This window comes from Dendrobates tinctorius, unplaced genomic scaffold (assembly GCF_039654945.1).
Source record: "Dendrobates tinctorius isolate UK_male_01 unplaced genomic scaffold, ASM3965494v1 ptg000012l, whole genome shotgun sequence".
Classification (NCBI taxonomy): Eukaryota; Metazoa; Chordata; class Amphibia; order Anura; family Dendrobatidae; genus Dendrobates; species Dendrobates tinctorius.
The window spans coordinates 7,144,855-7,164,937 of record NW_027361680.1 but is presented as its reverse complement, the minus strand read 5'-3'; the positions used below and the strand labels follow the sequence as shown (position 1 = coordinate 7,164,937).

Genomic DNA, 20,083 nt, shown 5'->3' with positions numbered 1-20,083 from the left:
TTCTACAGGCCGATGTAAGGGCCACTAAAATGATGGCTTTTAGGGTCAGAAATTTTATGGGGAGCTGATGTAACGGCTCATATGGTTCCTATGTAAGGGCCTCTAGTACTAGGTTTAAATCCCAGAGGGCTATTCTGGGTATTGGAATCGGTCTAGCCCTATGACAGTATTTGATGAATCTAGCTATCCATCTATTTGCTGCCAAGTTGCAGTTATAGAGCGCCCCTAGTGCAGACAAATGAACTTTAAGCGTATTTACTGCTAACCCCAGCTGCCACCCCGATTGTAAAAACTCCAAGATGGCACTAATCGGGGGTTCTTGTTCTAACGGCTTACCTAGGAACTGTACTCTTAAGCAGGGTGGCCACCAACCCGGGAGAGAAACCTCTATCCCTTAAAAGCGACCTTTCAAATTTCACGCCATCAGATGGAATCCTTTGAATTGAGCGTGGAATATTGGGCCTTGAGCTAGTAGGTCCGGGATTTCTGGCAGAACCCATAGATCGGAGAGGGACATTCTCCGCAGTAGAGTAAACTAGGGCCTTTTGGGCCAAAATGGGGTTAATAGAATCACTCTGGCTTGATTGCTCCTGATCTTCTTGACAACTATTGGGATCAGATCCACTGGGGGGGGAAGCATAGGCTAGCCTGAAGCTCCACTGAATGTGCAATGAGTCCACTTCCCATGGATTTTCCTTCGGGTTTAGTGAACAAAACCTTTGTTTGCTTGTTGTGCTTGTTGGCAAAGAGGTCCATCACTGGGTTTTCCCCAAAGCTGCGTTATTTTTTGAAAAACTAACCGATTTAGAGCCCATTCTCCTTGCCTCAGAGTATTGCGGCTCAGGAAATCGGCCTCCATGTTTTCTGCCCCTTTTACGTGTAAGGCTGTTAAGGAGTGTAAGTGTTGCTCCGCTCTGCCAAGGATCTCGTCTGCTGCTTTCATTAGGGAGTGTGATCTTGTCCCCCCTTGGTGGTTGATGTACGCCACCGTTACTTTGTTGTCCGACATGATGCGGACATTGTGACCCCTGAGTAGGGGAATAAAGTGGCTTAAGGCTTTGTTCACTGCACACAGTTCTCTCAGGTTGGAGGATGCCCGCATTTTTTGGAGGCGTCCAGGACCCCTGACCCCTTAGGTGTGCCCCCCACCTCGATGAGCTTGCGTCTGTCGTCTGTTTGTCCCAAGGTATTCCTGAGGCCAAGTTTGCACTGTCCAGCCACCAGAAAGCTCCAGCCTTCCTTCTAAATGCCCTCTTAGCGATCTTTATGCTGATAGTATCTCCCACTGGAGTTGACAGGTGTGAAATTGAGCCCACCTGACCGCCGGAATACAGGACGTCAGGGTACCTAGTAGAGACATCGCCTTCCTCAACGTCATCTGAGGTTGGTTTCGGGCAGCCAAAGCCATGTTCTGCACCTTCTCTATTTTGGTATCCGGAAACAGACACTCCTGCTGCCCTGAGTCCAGGATAAATCCCAGGAAGGTCTGTTGCTTTAGGGGTAGTTTTGACTTTTTGAAAATTTATTATCCACCCTAATTCTTGTAAGGTGTTGGTCACCCGGCTCAACTGTACCGTACAGTGGTCCTCTGAGCTGCCCACTTGAAGGAAATCGTCCAGGTAGGGTATTATGACCGTATCGTGAATCCGGAGGAAGGCTGTTACCTCCGCTATGACCTTGGTGAAAACCCTCGGGGCTACAGATATGCCAAACGGAAGAGCTCTGAATTGGAAATGCCTCAGTACGCCTTGGATATAAAGCGCTGCCCTCAAGTATTTCTGGTAATCTGGATGGATAGGGATGTGATAATATGCATCCTTCAGATCGACTACGGTCATAAAACAATCTTGATGTAGTAGCTTTATAGTCACCGACTCCATCTTGAAGGTCTGATTCCTTATCCACGGATTGAGCCCTCTGACGTTTATAATTGTCCTGAACGATTGGTCTGGTTTCTTTTTCAGAAAAAGGGGTGAATAGAACCCCCTTCCCTTCTGTGTGTCTGGGACTTCGTAAAGGACCTGCTTGTCTATCAGGTTCAGGATCTCCGCTTCCAAGGCCAACTGTTCTTCGGTCGCCTTTCTGAGAGGGGTAATGACAAACACGGCTTTTGGCTGGCGAACAAAGGGGATTCTCAGGCCTTCTCTTAAGACGCCTAGGATCCAGGTATTGGAGGAGATCTTGTCCCAGGCCTGGGAAAAGAGTGCCAATCTCCCCCCTACTGGAATACTGGCGTCATTGTGGCGATTTTTGTGAGGTGGAGGTACCCCCACCAAACATAAATCCCGACTTTTTTCCTTTTATCCTCCCATCTTCTTCTGTCGGCCGGAGGACACCCCCTATTGTATCTTCCACACCTCCGAAAGGGCTGTCTTCTCTGCTCTGTCGGGTACCTGGGGAAGCCTTTTTTCCTATCGCTTGCCTTTTCCAGGATATCGTCTAAAGTTCTTCCCGAATAAGAACCGACCATCACAGGGGAGCGAGCACAGTTTAGCTTTAGACTGCAGGTCACCTGGACAGCCTTTAAGCCATAGTGCACGTCTGGCAGCATTTGATAATCCTGCCGCCCTCGCCGTCAATCTCATAGAATCCGCCGAGGTATCTGCTGAAAAAGCTGCTGCCCCATGTAAGAGATACATATCTGCCAATATCTTCTCTCTTGGGACCATTGATGCTAGCTTCTCTTCTAACTGCTGCAGCCAGATCATCAGGGAGCGTGCCGTGCAGGTGTCTGCTATCACCGGCTTTAATCCTCCCGCTGTTGCTTCCCATGCATGCCTCAAATATGAATCCGCTTTCTTGTTTAGCGGGTCCCTAAGAACTCCTGAATCTTCCAGGTGCAGGGCCGATTTTTTAGAAGACCTGGATACCGCTGCATCTATTTTTGGGACCTTGTCCCATATTTCCACATCCTTGTGCTCAAAGGGGTATCGTCTCTTAGAGGTGGAGGGAAGAGGCCCTGATTTTTCGGGTTTCCTCCACTCTCAATAAGCGCTTGGATCTTTTCGTTCACTGGAAAGGTCCGTTTTTTTCTCTCTTGGAGCCCCCCAAACATAACGCCCTCTAGGGTTTTAGCCGCTTTCTCTTCCTGTAGGCCCATCGTTGTTCTAATGGCCTTTAGGAGAGCATCTGTGTCTTCTACCGGGAAACATGGCTTACCCCGTGTCGCTGTCTGAGGAGGACGCCTGTTCTGTTTGAGACGAGGCCGAAGAGGAATTTGAGGGAGAACTAGGGGGATTCTGCCTTTCCTCCCTTTTTTCAATAGGGTCTTAATTGAACCCTCCATTCCCAACCTAAGGGCCGATATCAGATTAACCGCGAAACTAGGCGCTTCCTCCGCCATGGTCCGCTGAATGCAACAGGCGCAGAGGTCTTTCTGCCAGTCGCTTGCTAGAGCCGTTTTACATATGGCACAGTCCCTATTCTTCTTACTTCCCGCTTTTTTGGGCCTTTCCTACGGGATCAAACATACAACAAAAAAACCCTATTAACATAAATGCTAGCATGCACGAAGATCACTCACCACCCGTAATCAAGGGTACCGGACTAGGAGGCTGCGGAGCACGTGACCTGTGCTCTCTGGACCTTGAGGAATCTCCGGACCTGCGACTGGGGCGGCTGCTGCTCGAGCTGCTTCCATGTTTGCGGCCAGAGGGCTGTGAGGGAGGTAGAGACAAGGACCTCTCCTGCTCTGACTCCATTCTTGCACCGCCTGCCCTGCTGCAGCTCCTCGTTTAAATGTGGCCTCCATCCTGGTGGGTGTCTCCTCCCCTCCCCCCTGCGACCGCCGGCCGACCACTTCAGAAAGCTGGCCAGCGTCGAACCCGGCGCCATGACACCATTGCCTTCTGCTGAAGTCAGCCGGCGCACCCACAATCCTCTGCGCCGCTGACGTCAACGCCTGGGGGATGGAGATGCGGGCGCGAGCGAGGGGAGGGCGGCGCGGTGGGGGCTTCCAGGAGCCACCGGGATCCCACCTGCGCCCACACGAACCCGGAGCCCCAGAGGACCCCGGGGACTGTGCCTCCAGCACCCGACGGCCAGCGATACAGGTAAGGCACCTGTTATTCCCGCGCCGGGACGGGCCTGGGTCCTTTTTTTTTTTTTTTTCCTCTTCGCCCATGACAGGCACCGCCGACAGTGGGATTCCTTCCAGGACAGGAACCCAACTGAAGCGGGGGAGAGGTGCCGCCCCTTATATCTCAGTAGGTTCATGTCCTGGCGGGGCGGATCCCTCTCTCAGGTGTGCTGTCATGGGTGAAGGGAAAAACTTGTTGCATCATTCCCAAGACGACTCATGGCTGTACTAGCTCAAAAGGGTACTTCTACTTAACTAGATTATGGCCCGATGCTATCGCATCGGGAGGATGTGATAGCATCACACCTCTTGCCATGTTAACCCTCAACACACACACTCCTCTCACCTTTCACCATCTCCACTCACTCTTTCACTTTACATACGACCCCTTCTCTCACTCAGTTTCTCATACTCACGCCGTCATCGCCGCTGCTCCACGATCCCCAACATCTTCTTCCGCCGGCGCCATCCTGGATCCAGACGTTGTCCACGCCGGCGACATGTTCTCGCGGCGACGCCATCTTGAGTATCGCGGGATTTCGCCGATCCAAAATAGCGTCGCCGCAGGAACATGTCGCCAGCGAGGATGCCGTCGGGATCCAAAATGGCGTCGGCGAAATCTCGCGAGATTTAGTCGACGCCATTTTGGATCCCGACATCCTCCACGTCGGCGACGCCATCTTCAGTATCGCGGGATTTTGCCGATCCAAAATGGTGTCGCCGCAAGAACATGTCGCCGGCGTGGGGAACGTCTGGATCCAGGATGGCGCCGGTGGAAGATGATGTCGGGGATCGTGGATCAGCGGCGATGACGGCGTGAGTATGAGAGACGGAGTGAGAGAAAGGGTCGTATGTGGAGTGAAAGAGTGGACGTGAGTGGAGATGGTGAAAGGTGAGAGGAGTGTGTGTGTTGAGGGTTAACATGGAAAGAGGTGTGCGGTGACATCACCGGTTACAACTGGACGGAAGTTGTTACAACCGGAAGCTGCTTAGGGCATTTATTATCTACTTAATACTGAGCAAAGGGTCCGAATACTTATGACCATGTGATATTTCAGTTTTTCTTTTTCAATAAATTTGCAAAAATTTCTACATTTCTGTTTTTTTTTTTCAGTCAAGATGAGGTGCAGAGTGTACATTAATGAGAAAAAAAAGAACTTTTTTGAATTTACCAAGTGGCTGCAATGAAATAAAGAGTGAAAAATTTAAAGGGGTCTGAATACTTTCTGTACCCACTGTATATACCATATGCTCACAGTGAGTTCCCCAATAACTGGCCCAATAGTAGAAGCAGCCACGGCCTCGTCCATCACTCTTCAGTCAAATGTGTAATTATCTTAACGATTGGAGGATCCCCTGACAAACTGGTGAAAGCAGGTTCATCTCTCTGCTGTTCTCCTTGACTGTTATCCTATGGATAACATACAATGTCATTTGTGGGAAAAACCCTTCAAACTCCATGGTCATACACTAGTATAAAATACAGTCTTAGACAGCCATTTCTGAATGTTTTTCTTGCAGGGTTGTTCAATGTCTGACAGCACAATAAGAAAAAGACCGCGATGACTTGAACTGAAATCTGGTCTATTTCACTTGATTTCTTTAGGCTATGTGCACACGCTGCGGATTCACAAGCTTTTTTTTCTGTGCGGATCCGCATGTAAACCGCAGGTAAAGTGACCTGCGGTTTATCTGCAGATTAGCCTGCGGTTTGACACCTGGACAATGGAATAGGTGGCAAACCACAGCAGAATCCGCAGAAAGAATTGACATGTCAATTCTTTCTGCGGATTCAAAACCGCAGCTTTTACGCAGTGAAAAAAACGCAGCATGTGCACTGCGGATTGTAAATCCCATAGACTTACATGCTACTGTACACTGTCTGCGGAACTGCTGCAGCTCCACAGCGGCCAAAACCGCAGCGGATCCGCAGCAAAAACCGCAGCGTGTGCACATAGCCTTAGTGTATGTCCATCTGTAGAAAGCCGTTCCATAACCAGAGACTATTTCTGAGGAGCAATTCTCCCTAAGTTCAATTTCACAAAAATAGTCTCCAACTGACGAGGCCTGTGGTCTTATAAATATAACCCTTTATAAACTGGAGTGTATTAAACACCAAGGAGCTCTCATAATTATAACCCCTTTACGACATCCGTACATGTGTGGCGCAAGTCGGAAGCGGATGTATGGAGTGGGCTCACGGGGGCAAGTCCGCCCCATACCTGGCAGATGACGGCTGTGTGTTGCAGCCAGGACTTGACTAAGGCTGGGGGTCCCATGAGCATATTAAGAAAAAAAAAAATGTGTCTGTCACATTCTCATTACAGAATCAGTTTCACATTGCAATTCTACAAGATGAATCTGTAAAAATTAGATGCTATACCGATTGTCCATATACTGGTAGTCTGTATACTGATGGTCCATATACTGGTAGTCTGTATACTGATGGTCCATATACTGGTAGTCTGTATACTGAAGGTCCATATACTGGTAGTCTCTATACTGAAGGTCCATATACTGGTAGTCTCTATACTGAAGGTCCATATACTGGTAGTCTCTATACTGAAGGTCCATATACTGGTAGTCTCTATACTGAAGGTCCATATACTGGTAGTCTCTATACTGAAGGTCCATATACTGGTAGTCTCTATACTGAAGGTCCATATACTGGTAGTCTCTATACTGAAGGTCCATATACTGGTAGTCTCTATACTGAAGGTCCATATACTGGTAGTCTCTATACTGAAGGTCCATATACTGGTAGTCTCTATACTGAAGGTCCATATACTGGTAGTCTCTATACTGAAGGTCCATATACTGGTAGTCTCTATACTGAAGGTCCATATACTGGTAGTCTCTATACTGAAGGTCCATATACTGAAGGTCCATATACTGGTAGTCTCTATACTGAAGGTCCATATACTGGTAGTCTCTATACTGATGGTCCATATACTGGTAGTCTGTATACTGAAGGTCCATATACTGGTAGTCTGTATACTGAAGGTCCATATACTGGTAGTCTCTATACTGAAGGTCCATATACTGGTAGTCTCTATACTGAAGGTCCATATACTGGTAGTCTCTATACTGATGGTCCATATACTGGTAGTCTCTATACTGATGGTCCATATACTGGTAGTCTCTATACTGATGGTCCATATACTGGTAGTCTGTATACTGAAGGTCCATATACTGGTAGTCTCTATACTGAAGGTCCATATACTGGTAGTCTCTATACTGAAGGTCCATATACTGGTAGTCTCTATACTGAAGGTCCATATACTGGTAGTCTCTATACTGAAGGTCCATATACTGGTAGTCTCTATACTGAAGGTCCATATACTGGTAGTCTCTATACTGAAGGTCCATATACTGGTAGTCTCTATACTGATGGTCCATATACTGGTAGTCTGTATACTGATGGTCCATATACTGGTAGTCTCTATACTCAAGGTCCATATACTGGTAGTCTCTATACTCAAGGTCCATATACTGGTAGTCTCTATACTGAAGGTCCATATGCTGGTAGTCTCTATACTGAAGGTCCACATACTGGTAGTCTGTATACTGATGGTCCATATACTGGTAGTCTGTATACTGATGGTCCATATGCTGTCTGTATACTGAAGGTCCATATACTGGTAGTCTGTATACTGATGGTCCATATGCTGTCTGTATACTGAAGGTCCATATACTGGTAGTCTGTATACTGATGGTCCATATACTGGTAGTCTGTATACTGATGGTCCATATGCTGTCTGTATACTGATGGTCCATATGCTGTCTGTATACTGATGGTCCATATGCTGTCTGTATACTGATGGTCCATATGCTGTCTGTATACTGATGGTCCATATGCTGTTAGTCTGTATACCGATTGTCCATATACTGTTAGTCTCTATACCGATGGTCCATATACTGGTAGTCTGTATACTGATGGTCCATATACTGGTAGTCTGTATACTGATGGTCCATATGCTGTTAGTCTGTATACCAATTGTCCATATACTGTTAGTCTCTATACTGATGGTCCATATACTGGTAGTCTGTATACTGATGGTCCATATGCTGTTAATCTGTATACCGATTGTCCATATACTGTTAGTCTCTATACTGATGGTCCATATACTGGTAGTCTGTATACTGATGGTCCATATGGCAACCGATTTTTTTCTTACACTCAGCCGAATACAGAGTGAAATCATAGCATGCTGGAATTTTTTTTCACAGACAAATTCTGTTTGTGAAAAAAATAGTCAGTCTGCACTGCTTGGTTGAATAACAAGTTTGCTATCAGAGAAAAAAAAAAAAAAAAAAAAAAATCGGATAGCATTTGTCCAAATTAAACGCTAGAGTAGGTGACAATTGCGGGAGGAGAGGAGCTTGTTAACCTGTTTGATAGCAGCACTGTGCGGGTTATTCCATGGGCCCATCGGCGTGACTGTGACATGATCGCAGGGGGTCTGTTGAAGACATCCATGCTTACCATTACAGAGCTCCTTTGAAACTCTACTTGTGTTTGAGCTTCAAAAGGAGATCATGATTTCTGCTATATAGAGCGCTGCTCTGACATCGCTGTATATGGCACAAGCAATCAGATGATCGCAGCTTACAGTCCCCTATTAAGAATAGTGAAAAGTAAAAAAATGTTTTAAAAATATGAAAAAAAAAAAAACAAGTTCAAATCACCCCCACTTTCCCCCATTGAAAATGATGATATTAAAAAAATAAATAAAAAATACACATATGGTGTCATTGTGTTGAGAAAATAAGTAACCTGATTGGTAAGCATCTTTAAACGGAAAAAAAATGTAAGAAAAAAAAGTCAAAACAAAGTTTCTTTGGTCACTGAAATTTCATGAAAAATGTTGTAACCAGCCATCAAAATGTCACATCTATCCCAAAATGGTATCAATGAAAACATTGTGTCACTCTGCAAAAAAATAAGTCATCACACAGCTCTATCTAGTGAAAATGAATTGTTACGAGTCTCAGAAAATGGCGACACAACCCAAAAAAGTGATTTTTGCAAACTTCTGATTTTTTTTCCACAACTAAAATAATAAAAAAAAAAAAAAAAAAAAAAGAGCTGGACATGTTTGAAAATCGGCGTAATAGGAGACTCCTATTACGAGGTCAGTTTTACCACATCATAAACACAAATCCCAAAAAACAATGTCAAAAGGGAATTTTTCACACAATTTCACCCCACTTGGAATTTTTTCCCGTTTTCCAGTACACTATGTGGTAAAATAAATGGAGTTACTCAATAGCACAACTCATCCTGCAAAAAACAAGCTCTCATATGTCTATATGGAGAGAAAAATAAGAGAGAGTTATGGCTCTGGGAAAAAGGAGGAAAAACAAAAATGCAAAAACAGAAAATGAGTCGTGAGGTGGTTAAATCTGAACATGCTGCTCTAGGTAAGGGCAATATCTTTTGTGGACAGGTCTGCTTTACCATTAGGCACAACACATAAAAATGATTATACAGGCTCCCACGCCAGTGACTGATGGTGGCCTTATGTGGCTGCACGACATCAGTCTCACTGGTGCTGGGGAAAGAGTAAAACTTAGCAGAAATCTGCCCCTGATCGGAACTGGCGATTTCAGATTCTGCTGCATGGACAGAATGAACAGATCACTTCACAGTTTTGATTACCCAGTTCCTGAGTTTTTAACACAAGGAAACTTAAGCACTATGTATGTAAATATATATGTTTAAGCAGCAAATCCTCCAACAATATATCCAAATATATTCAGGAAAGGAAAACAACTTAGACTGTGCTCACATGTCCAGTAATGATCTGTTAGAATGGATCCATCAACAATCAGTTGGCAAAAAAGTTAGACAACTTTTTAGTCTGTATTTCAAAAATTTATCTCAGCTGGATGCATTTTTTAGGATCAAAATCTATAGACAAAGGATCTGTTAATTATTAATGATCAAAAAACACATAGCTAACAGATCCGTTTTTTGCTTGTTGGATCCGTTAAATATGAAAGGCAACAAATGGCTAATTTAAAAAGGAACCTGTCAGCAGGATTGTGCACAGTAACCTACACGCAGTGTCATGTTGGCGCCGTTATACTGATTAAAATGATACCTTGGTTGATGAAATCAGTCTTGTGGTTGTTGTTTAATCTGTATTTGTAGCTTTCAGTTAATGAGACTCTTGCACTTCGGGGCTGACCTGTGTGTGTGTGTGTGGGGGGGGGGGGGGTCTTCATGTTTTGCTCTGATTAGGTATTCCTGTGTATGGCTTCTGATAGGTCCCTGATCCCTCACGGACCTGGCCCCTAGTTTACGTACTGTATATAATACGCATTTAAAAAGAAAAAAAAAAAAAATTACATTCAGCAAGCAGACACCAGTGCCTGCGCTGCAGCCTGATCGCATCTATAATATGCATTAAATTAGTTTATTTAGTGATATACATTTATTCTGAAAATTTTTTTTTTTTAAAATTATGTCTCAAAATGGCACCTGCGCAGTAGTATCTATTGGCGATCTGATAGATGCTACTGCGCAGGCGCCTTCGGCACCATTTTGCTAGAAGAAAAAGAATTTGTCTCCACCAAGATGGCGTCGGCGGCACTTGCGCAATAGCATCTAGCGAATCGCCAATAGATGCTACTGTGCAGGCACGGCAGGTGCCATTTTGAGAGATAAATTTATTCAGAAAAAAAAAATTCTATTAGCAAATAAAATAATTTAATGCATAATATACATGCGATCATGCTGCAGTACTGGCACTTGCCTGCTGAATGTGATTTTTTTTCAGTGTGTAAATTAGGGGGCAGGTCAGTGAGTGATCAGTGACCTGTCAGAAGCCATACTGATGACTACCTAATCAGAGCACCACATGAAGACCCCCCACAGGCCGCTCCGGAGCAGGAGCATATCATTAACTCAAAACTGAAACTAAAGAAACAACCACAAGACGGATTCATCAACCAAGGTATCATTTTAATCAGCATAACAGCGCTAACCTGACACTGTGTGTAGGTTACGGTGCACAATCCTGCTGACAGGTTCACTTCAACAGATCACTGTCCTCAGACTTCAATGTTACATAAAAAACACACACACACAGATCCAGCTGAAATCAGTTTTTGGAAAATGGACTAAAGTGGTGTGTGCAGAACTTTTTTGCCAACAGATTGCTGCTGGATTTGTTCTAACGGATCATTACTGGAAATCATAGCCTTATAATGTGTGAACAACCTGAACTTACTTTTTTATTGTAATTTCTGTTTAAAGCAACACTAAGTAAGTCGGTGGCATATTTGGAGGAGCTGTAAGATTCTTGTCCTTGTCGATGTTGATAGTCCGAGAGACTGAACACAGATTTTCTGGCATTGCTGGATGATGTCCAGATAAGTTGGGAAGGATTATCTGTGTGACACAAAAGTGGTTCTAGCTCTTTAATCTGTAACATAAAAAAAAATTATGGTAATTCATATAATGTGTCCAAGGATATATATAATTTTCTCTTTAGAAAACAATTAAAACACCAAATATAAAATAAAATAAAAAAAAAAAAAACACAGAATTTCACGACTTCCGTTCACTTGTTCAAATTTTGTTTTTATTGCCATAACTTTGAGAAATGTATCAATCATAACTGTGTACATCACATGGGAGATCAGTCAGTTTTCAACTTCTTCTCATAATCCAATTTCTGTCTAACAGTAAAAGATCTTGTACGAGATTAGGAAAATAAGGCTCCATTCTTCTCAAATCATGCCACGCACACTTGTATGTGGCACAGCTTGGGTGGGGTATTGTAGCCCTGTCCCATTTACTTTAATGGGACAGAACTGTCATAGCAGCTTCTGGATGAAAGCCATATTTCTCTAACTCTGGAGAAGCCCTATTTATACTTTTGTATTTTGTCGGTAACAGGAGCCAAGGAATGACAAATGTACAGTATGGACACTGTAGGAAGAAACCTGACCTGCAGGATCAGAGGATATACACATTTCTTGCTGTCTTTTACCTACATATTGCTGGAAGGATAAAGTGTTACTTAACTAGGGTGCCAAAGCATGTGAACAGAGTGATCATGAACATGTGCAATTCACACTGTGATACACCGCAAGCAATTCACAGTCTATAGGAGTAGTCGAACTTCCTCACCGTCACTCTAGTCACACAAGTGTCTCTGGGCCCAATGTTCTTGGAATCGTTGAGATCTACATAGCTGAAGAATTCAGGCTCTGGGTGGGCAGGCATTTAATTAGAGAATTTGACTTTCAGAAACTGAAGATAATATTTTGTTTGTGGGACTGGTCACACAATTAAACAGGCTTACCCATGTTATTACATATCATATCCACAGGAGAGGCCATCAATATTAGATTGGTAGGGATCCAACTCTCAGTAGCCCTGTAAATCAGCATTTTGAATGTCTGCAGGACTCTTAAGGGAATTTATCACCTCATTTTTCCCCTATGAGATGCGGCCACCTCCAACAGGGGCTTATCTACAGCATTCTGTAATGCTGTAGATAAGCCTCCGACGTAACCTGAAAGATAAGAAAAACGAGTTATATTATACTCACCCGGGGGTCCGGTGCCTCCCATCTTCTAGCGATGACTTCCTCCTCCTTGCTTCTGTCGCGGCTTCTGCCCAGGCCTAATTCTCTGCCTTGTTGAGGGCATAGTAAAGTACTGCAGGGTGTAGGCGCCGGACCTCTCTGACCTTTCCCGGCAAACTGCAATACTCTGCTCTGCCATCAACAGGGCAGAAAATTACGCCTACGCAGGAGCCGCAACAGGCAGCAAGGAAGAGGATGTTATCGCTAGAAGATGGGAAGACCCGGACTGTGACACCCATCGGACCGGACGCCTGGGTGAGTATAATATAACTCGTTTTTCTTATCTTTCAGGTTACAACGGGGGCTTATCTACAGCATTACAGAATGTAGTTGATAAGCCCCTGATGGCGGTGGCCGCATCTCATAGGGGAAAAATGGGGTGACAGATTCCCTTTAAGGACTACAGCCTCTTCAGTCTTTAAGAAGACTTGTAGGCAGGTTCGTGCTTGCCAGCAACATATTTTTAAGAATGATTCAAGGTAATGTGACGTTACCCCATTCCTTTCAATGAGACAATGATAGTTAGTCTAGCCACAGGCAAGAATCCATTGCTACAGAGATAACATGGGCAGCAATAAGTAAAATGAGACAATATTTGAGTGAAAATAGAGCTAATTTTGGTCCAGAAATAGCAGTTCCTTAATAGACAACAGATCTTACTTGCTGGACGCGGTTATGTTAGATAGTCCCATAGACTGAGTGGAGCAGTAGGTCACGTTTAGCTCTGCTATAGTCTCATTACCAGGAACCCTCTGATGTACATATATATTACAAACATGTAGCTCCACTATGTACACACGGCAAACAAAGCTGTGTGATGTTATTATCACAAGAAATCATATATAGGGCATTCAAAATCTTGAAAGCCGAGAATACAGAAATAGCATTTCAGGAATATAAATATCTAAATAAGAAATGCAAAAAAGAAATCAAGCTAGCAAAGTTATCTACAGAAAAACAAGTCGCCAACAACATTAAAATAAATCACAAAGTAATTTATAAATACATCAATGCCAAAAAGAAAAAAAAATAGATGGCATCAGCCCCTTAAAAGATGACCATAACAAAATAATTATAGAGGTCCAAGAAAAGGCTGAGATATTAAACAGGCACTTTTCATCCGTGTTCACTAATGAACAGACTGTTACAGGGATCATTCAACAAGGCAAAAATCAAAATTCACAACCTGATATAACTAGTTTAACACAACAAGAAAGAAGTGCATTTATGTCTGAGCAATTTAAACATTGACAAATCCCCCGGCCCATATGGCTTTCATCAACGGATACTGAGGGAATTGAGCTCAGTAATTGACAGACCACTGTATCTCATATTCTTAGACTCTCTTGTAATAGGGGTGGTGCCACAGGCTTGGAGGATGGCTCACATGGTACCGATACACAAGAAAGGCAAGAAGGCAAGAAGGAAAGGCAAGAACTACCATCCGGTAAGCCTAACATCAGTAGTGTGCAGTTTTTGAGGGCATTATAAGAGATGACCTGCAGAAATATATTGCAGAGAATATTATAATAACTGACAACCAGCATGGATTCATGAAGAATAAGTCATGTCTAACCAACATGTTGGGTTTCTATGAGGAGGTAAGTGCAAATCTGGATTTTGGTAATGCGGCTGATGTGATTTAACTGGACTTTGCAAAGGCATTTGATACAGTTCCACATAACAGACTTATACTGAAGCTACAGAAGGCAAGGACTAGGGGAAACTACTGTATATGCAAATGGGTAAGGATTTGGCTAAATCCTTACCAGAAACAAACAGTTGTCATAAATGATACGTTCTTTAAATGGGATATAGTCAGCAGTGGGGACCACAGGGATCTGTGCTTGGACCGATTCTTTTTAACCGTTTTATTAATGACCTTATGGATGGGGTTGATAGTAAATAGAGATGGGCGGACACCTGTATGTTCGGGTTCCGCGGGTTCAGCTGAACACTTACAAAAAGTTTGGGTTCAGGTACCGGAATAGTAAAAACGGGAGATTTAACGGGCAAAGAAAACAGCATGGGGTCCCCCCCATTTTGACAACCAGCCTTGCTAAAGCAAACAGCTGGGCACTGGTATTCTCAGGCTCCTAAGGGGCCATGGATATTGCCCCCCCGCCTACAAATAGCAGCCCACAGCTGCGCAGAAAAGGCACATCTATTAGATGTGCCAATTCTGGCGCTTTGCCCAGCCCTTCCCACTTGCCCTGTAGCGGTGGCAAGTGGAGTGATAGTTGTGGGGTTGATGTCACCTTTGTATTGTCAGGTGACATCCAGCTCCGAGGTTAGTAATGGAGAGGCATCAATCAATAAGACACCCCCAATACTAACCCCATAGTCACATTGTAAGAGAACAGTCACCCAGAAAAAAAGTCCTTTAATTGATAGAATGACACTGACTCCTTTAATAATCTCAATTAAATCATACTTACGACCTCGCCTAATTCCACCGAAGCCCTCGATCTTTTGTATTAAAACTAAAATAATAAAACAACAATATACTATACCTGTCCGTCGTTCTGTCCCATGCCGTAATCCACGTCTGGGGGAGAAATAGTTTTCAATCTGGACGGTGCCAAGATGCGACCGTCCAGGCTGAGAACCACTGGTGAATGAGCTGCTGCGAGCGCAGCGTCAGTGACTAGCGGTGACGTCACTGAGGCTTGCGTTCCCAGCTGGGCTGAACTGCGGTGATGTCGGTGTGATCCCCACTAGCACATTGAGAAAAACTCTCATGATGCTAGTGGGGATCTCACGGAGGTCACTGCAGTTCAGCCAGCTGGGGAACTGAGCCTCAGTGACCGGACTTAACCTCGATGACGTCACCACCAGTCACAGATGCTGCACTCGCAGCAGCGCAGTTACCAGTGGTTCTCAGCCTGCACGGTCTCATCTTGGTACCGTCCAGATTGAAAACGGTTTATCCCACAGACAGGAGTGGCAGATGAATGCTCCCATCCACCGCTCCTGCTCTCACTGTTATTAGCGGCTGCAGGTGTCGGATGATGGGAGCAGTAGTCCCATCAGCTGACCAGTGACCAGAGGTAAAACTTTATACCTCCGATCAAAGCGGAGTGCTCCCGCTGTCTTTTGACAGCTTGGGAACCGTGGCTCTCTGACTGGCGGGGATGATTTCCCCACCGATCCGAAGCGGTGTTTGCTGTGCTGCCATGCACAAGACAGCGTGACAAACACCTGGTTTTCGGGAGGCTGAACTCGAACAGTAACACAGACTTCCTGGTGAAGTCCGTGCCCGAACAGTAGGTGTTCGCTAAGGACACCGAGCTTTACTGTTTGGGTTCGCCCATCTCAAATAGTAAAAGTATCAGTCTTTGCTGACGACACCAAACTACAAAACTAAAAATACTACCAAATCTGACCTTGACATTACAATAATGTAAAAATGATCTGAATAAGATGACTGAATGGGCAAACACTTAGCAAATGAGGATTAATGTAGAAAAATGTAGACTAATGCACCTAGGATGGAGTAATCCTATTGGTGTGTATACATTAAATGGGAGTATACTCGGGACTACAGAACAGGAGAAGGAGTTGCTTATTCTGGTTACAAGTAAGCTGAACAGCAGTACTCAATGTCAAGCAGCAGCTGCAAAAACAAACAAGATTTTAGGATGTATAAAAAAAAAAGATAAAATGCCACTATCCCAACGTATTATTAAATCACTGGTGAGGCCACATCTAGAATACGGGATACAGTTTTGGGCTCCAAATTTTAAAAAGGATATTCAGAAGTTAGAATCAGTTCAAATACGGGCAACTAGATGATTACAAGGGATGGAAGGCCTCTCATATGAGGAGAGGTTGGAAAAGTTGGGTTTGTTTAGCTTAGAAAAAAAAAAAGAAAAAAAAAAAAAGACGCCTCAGAGGGGATCTCATTTACATGTATAAATATGTGTGGCCAGTACAAAACACTGGCACATGACTTATTCCTTCCAAAGACCATACTAAGGACCAGGTGGCACTCATTACAGATGGAAGAAAGGCGATTCCAGCAGCTAAATAGGAGAGGGTTCTTTACAGTTAGAGCAGTCAGACTGTGGAATGCCGACCACAAGAGGTAGTAATGGTAGACACTATAACAGCTTTTAAAAATGGGCCGGATGATTTCCTTGATATACAACATTGTGGGTTATAGTTAAATTAATGACAAAATGAACAATTGGTGGAGGAAGGTTGAACTTGATGGACCTATGTCTTTATTCAACCTATGCAACTATGTATATCTTTGCAGGGTATATATTGAATGTTGACAAAGCCCTGCTCTGTAGACATTATGCGCCCAGCTTTGCTATGCACACATTACATTCATTCACACATCTGTGGCCAACAACAGGTAGGTAGGAAATGGGAATTTTGTCATTTGCACATAGCAGAGCTGTGTTTGCAATGTATAGAGACAGCAGAGCTGTTTTTGGTTGTAACTAGAGATGGGCGAACCCCAACAGTATCGTTTAGGGTCTGTACTAAATGCCTCCTGTTTGGTCACGAAGTCCGTGCTACTGTTCGGGTTCGGCAACCCGAACATCGGGCGTTTCTCATGCTGTCATCTGCATCTAATATATGCGCCTTTTCTGGGGCAGAAGCAATTTTTAGGCTGGTAGACCAATATCCATAGACCCTTACCAGCTTGAGAATACCAGCCCCTAGCTGTCTGGATTAGCTTACCTGGTTGTCAAAAATGGGGGTGGGGGGACTCAACACTGGGTTTTTAAATGATTTTAAAAACCTGAGTGAGGATCCCTCTATTCTTGATAACCAGCCATGCTAAAGTTGACAGCTGAGGGTTGCAGTCCCCAGCTGTTAGTTTTGCCTGACTGGTTATCAAAAATACGGGGGAACCCACAACACTTTTTTTTATTTATTTATAGCGCACGCTGACGAATACTCCTATCAGCCGCGCATGCTCTCGCTGTTATTAGCTGGAGCAGACATAGGCTGATGGGACTAGTAGTTCCATCAGCCGACATCTGTGACCGGAGGAAAACTTTTAACCTCTGGTCACACCTGCGGGCGCACACTGTCATTTCACAGCATGGGAGCTGCGACTCTCTGACCGGCGGTAATGATCTTACCGCCCATCAGAGGCAATGTTTGCCGCGCTGTCATGCATATGACAGAACTGCTCTGGTTCCCGAATCAAACTTTTCTTTAACTGTTCGGCCAAACATGCCGGACGGACTCTAACATCAAAGGGGTTCGCTTCTCTAGTTGTAACAGGTTTACAGCAAAGAGGCAAAAGCATGAAGTGTGCATAACAGGACTGTGTTTCAGCGTGTACACAAGAGATATGTTTGCATAAAAAAAAACAGGTAGACTAGGGTTAAATCCTAGCTCTACAGACTTTGATTAGGTGCAGCTGGCTAGCTCCGTATATAAACAGGCTAGGTGGTCATGTGCCGACGAGGACACAGTGGTACTTAAACAACTAGTTATTTCGCTAACCCGAATATCTATACATGTAATAAATATGTACTAAACAGGATATCTAAATACACGCATATACAGTTGTGATCAAAAGTTTACATACCCCGACAGAGTTTTTGCTTTCTTGGCCTCTTTTCAGAGAATATGAATGATAACACCAAAACGTTTTCTCCACTCATGGTTAGTGGTTGGGTGAAGCCATCTATTATCAAACTATTGTGTTTTCTCTTTTTAAATCATAATGATAACCCAAAGCATCCTAATGACCCTGATCAAAAGTTTACATACCCGAGTGATTAAGGGCTGATAACACGCACAGAAGTTGACACAAATGGGTTTGAATGGCTACTAAAGGTAACATCCTCACCTGTGACAAATGCCTGGAAAATTGTTTGGGAAAGAAAAACCCACAAATAACAATCAGCTGAAATACCGGAATCTACGAAAACTAAAGGTGTGGCTGTTTCAAGATGCACAATAAGGGGGCACTTGAAGAAAAATGGGCTGCATGGTCGATTCGCCAGAAGAAAGCCAAACGACCCTGCATCAAAAGTTCACATACCTCCTTTCTTAATACTGTATATTGCCCCTCTAACATCAATCAACAGCTGAAGTCTTTTGTGGTAATTATGGACGAGGTTCTTTATTTTCTCAGATGGTAAAACTGCTTACTCTTCTTGTCAAAAAGCCTCCAATTCCTGGGCTGTCTAGCATGAAATGCACGCTTGAAATCTCCCCAGAGTGGCTCAATGATATTGAGGTCAGGAGACTGAGATGGCCATTCCAGAACCTTCACTTTGTTCTGCTGTAGCCAATGACAGGTCGACTTGGCCTTGTGTTTTGGATCGTTGTCATGTTGGAACGTCCAAGAACGTCACATGTGCAGCTTCCGGGCTGATGATTACAAATTTTCCTCTAGTATTTGCTGATAACGTGCTGCATTCATCTTTCCTTCAACTTTGACCAAGTTTCCTGTGCCTGTACAGCTCACACATACCCAAAACATCAGCGATACACCCCCATGCTTTACAGTGGGAATGGTGTTACTTTCATCATAGGCCTTGCTGACATCTCTCCAAATGTAACATTTATGTTTGTGGCCAAAAAATTTTGGTCTCATCACTCCAAATTACCTTGTTCCAGAAGTTTTGAGCCTGGTCTCTGTTGCTGTTTTGCGTATTGTAGGCAAGATACTTTGTGGCATTTGCGCAGTAATGGCTTTCTTCTGGTGACACGACCATGCAGCCCATTTTTCTTCAAGTGCCTCCTAATTGTGCATCTTTAAACAGCCACACCGCTGGTTTTCAGTATTTCAGCTGATGTTATTTGTTGGTTTTTCTTTGCATCCCAAACAATTTTCCCTGACATTTGTCACAGGTGAGGATGTTACCTTTAGTATCCATTCAAACCATTTGAGTCAACTTCTGTGCAGGTTATCAGGCCAAAATCACCAGGGTATGTAAACTTTGATTGCGGTCATTTGGATGATTTGGGTTGTCATTATGATTTAAACAGAGAAAACACAGTAGTTTGACAACAAATGGCTTCACCCAACCATTAACCATGAATGGAGAAAAAGTTTTGGTGTTATTAGTCATATTCTCTGAAAAAAGGCTAAGAAAGCAAAAATTCTGCTGGGGTATGTAAACTATTCAGCACAACTGTATACATATGCAGGAAAGAAAATGATCCAGTTCCCAAAACGTTGTAGATAAAATAGAAGATTTATTCTTGCTCGTTTAAAAGAAAATATCCAAAAACCATTGGCCAAAAAACATTTGGAAAAGGGGGGAAACATGAGAGGAAAAAAAAACATTTACCAATATATGTTTTTTTCCTCCCATGTTTCTCCCCTTTTCCAAATGTTTTTTGGCCAATTTTTTGGGGATATTTTCTTTTAAATGAACAAGAATAAAGCCCCCGTTACACACTGCGATATCGCTAGCAA

At 43.8% G+C, this 20,083-nt stretch overlaps 1 protein-coding gene across 5 annotated transcripts in view; it reads right to left on the bottom strand.

Annotated features, from left to right (window-relative positions):
* HSD17B7 (hydroxysteroid 17-beta dehydrogenase 7) overlaps window positions 1–20,083 on the bottom strand; it is a 114,540-nt gene that overhangs the window by 57,239 nt on the left and 37,218 nt on the right. For 3 of the 5 annotated variants that reach the window (XR_012226427.1, XM_073557969.1, XM_073557970.1), the window contains exon 5: window positions 11,317–11,511. Coding sequence is in view for 3 of the 5 variants with exons in the window: in XM_073557969.1 (XP_073414070.1) it covers window positions 11,317–11,511 (195 nt within the window). In the remaining 2 variants the exon portion in view is untranslated. Of the gene's footprint in view, window positions 1–11,316; window positions 11,512–20,083 lie in introns of those variants that run through there. The other 2 variants (XM_073557971.1, XR_012226428.1) reach the window with 2 other exon arrangements.